The 1,606-nt window shown below is 46.7% G+C and overlaps 1 protein-coding gene across 1 annotated transcript in view; it reads left to right on the plus strand.

The window, feature by feature from the left end:
- DHX40 (DEAH-box helicase 40) overlaps window positions 1–1,606 on the plus strand; it is a 38,817-nt gene that overhangs the window by 7,421 nt on the left and 29,790 nt on the right. The window contains exon 4 of the mRNA XM_029285571.1: window positions 1,195–1,425. Within this exon, the coding sequence (XP_029141404.1) occupies window positions 1,195–1,425 (231 nt within the window). The remainder of the gene's footprint in view (window positions 1–1,194; window positions 1,426–1,606) is intronic.

Genomic DNA, 1,606 nt, shown 5'->3' on the forward strand with positions numbered 1-1,606 from the left:
TCTTTTTTGCGGTAGTCATTAAGTAAATGCATTGGTCGTTAAGTGAACCAGTGGTTTGCTATGGACATGGTTTTGCCAACATCCGGAAGTGCCAGTTTTCAGCAAAACCTTCATAAAACACCGTCACGTGACCACGGGAAGTTGCAAACAGCCATAAATGTGGCCGTTTTACTGAGCACCCAAAGTTCAGTCATGTGACTGCAGAGTAGGTGTGACCGTCAGAACTTCGAATCTGGGTAATATGTAGCCCTAAGGTAGGCTGGTCGTCACATTGAACAGATGCTAAGCCATCGGTCATAAGTCGAGGATTGCTTGTAGTATATTCCCAGTCTTTTTTTCCTTTTAGATTAGATTCCCCTACTGGGTGCCTCTAATTCCTGTGGACTAGTGACTTTAAAAGTTTTGAGAGCCTGCTAAAATTCCAGCATGAATCAGATTTGAAGCTTCTTCCTTGCTGTGCTTTTTTTCTCCATCAGAGAATACTTTAGGGTAGTCCTCGACGTACAATTGTTCATTTAGTGACCGTTCAAATTTACATGGGCACTGAAAAAAGGGACTTATGACTGTTTTTCACACTTAAGACCGTTGCAGCATCCCCTTGATCACGTGATCAAACTTCAGATGCTTGGTGACTGACTCATATTTATGACGGTTGCAGCGTCCCAGAGTTTATATTCTATATCCGTGGTGGCGAACCTATGGCATGCGTGCACAGGTGGCACACAGAGCCCTCTCCGTGGGCACACACACCGTCGCCCCAGTCCCAGGCCTTCAGCTGAGTTTTATAAAACCTTTTCGCTTTAGGCCTCCGCCGCCCTGTGCAAAAAAAAATATCAATCAATCAATTTCAACTTCTCGCGGGAAAAAAAAGATCTCGCCAAGTTGGAATTGATTGATTGAACTTTTTAGTCCAACCCAGTCTGCTGTTACCACAGCAGCCACGCCCACCCAATAGGCCACACCCACCCAATGGGCCACGCCCACCCGGCACCCAACGATACATAAGTGGGTTTTGAGTTGCAGTTTGGGCACTCGGTCTCTAAAAGGTTCGCCATCCGTGTTATATATTCTACTTTTACTAATGAAAAGGTCAACTTAGGATTGGCTGTGAAAGAGCACCAGTTGGTTCCAGGTTTGAAAGTGGATTGTTTTTTTTTCAAAATGTGGACTTTAGCAGCACCGCTTCTCTTTCAGGATATCCTCTTTGGCCTATTGAAGCAGCTGCTCCATCGGGAAAAAGAAGTCAAGAGGAAGGAACCCTTGAAGGTCGTGGTGATGTCTGCCACCTTGGACGTGGAGAAGTTCTCGGCGTTCTTCGGGCATTGCTCGGTGGTGGAGATCCCAGGAAGAAAATACCTGGTGGAGGAGGTCTTCTGTGATAGTCTGGGCCCCAGAGATGCCAACAGCTCTGCCTTCATCACAGAGGTACTGGCTGGTCACTTTCGTTTTATTTATTTGAGGTGTTCTTGGTGGTCTTGGAGCTTGGTTGTTACCCAGCTAAGTAACATCATCAGTGCTAGAAGGGAATGGGGTGTGAGGAGGAGGAGGAGGAGGAGGAGGAGGAGAAAGAGGACTGTGGGGTCCTTAGTGCTCTCTAAGCTTGCTT

The sequence above is a fragment of the Protobothrops mucrosquamatus genome, unplaced genomic scaffold, assembly GCF_001527695.2.
Source record: "Protobothrops mucrosquamatus isolate PMUCROS unplaced genomic scaffold, P.Mucros_1.0 scaffold1865, whole genome shotgun sequence".
Classification (NCBI taxonomy): domain Eukaryota; kingdom Metazoa; phylum Chordata; class Lepidosauria; order Squamata; family Viperidae; genus Protobothrops; species Protobothrops mucrosquamatus.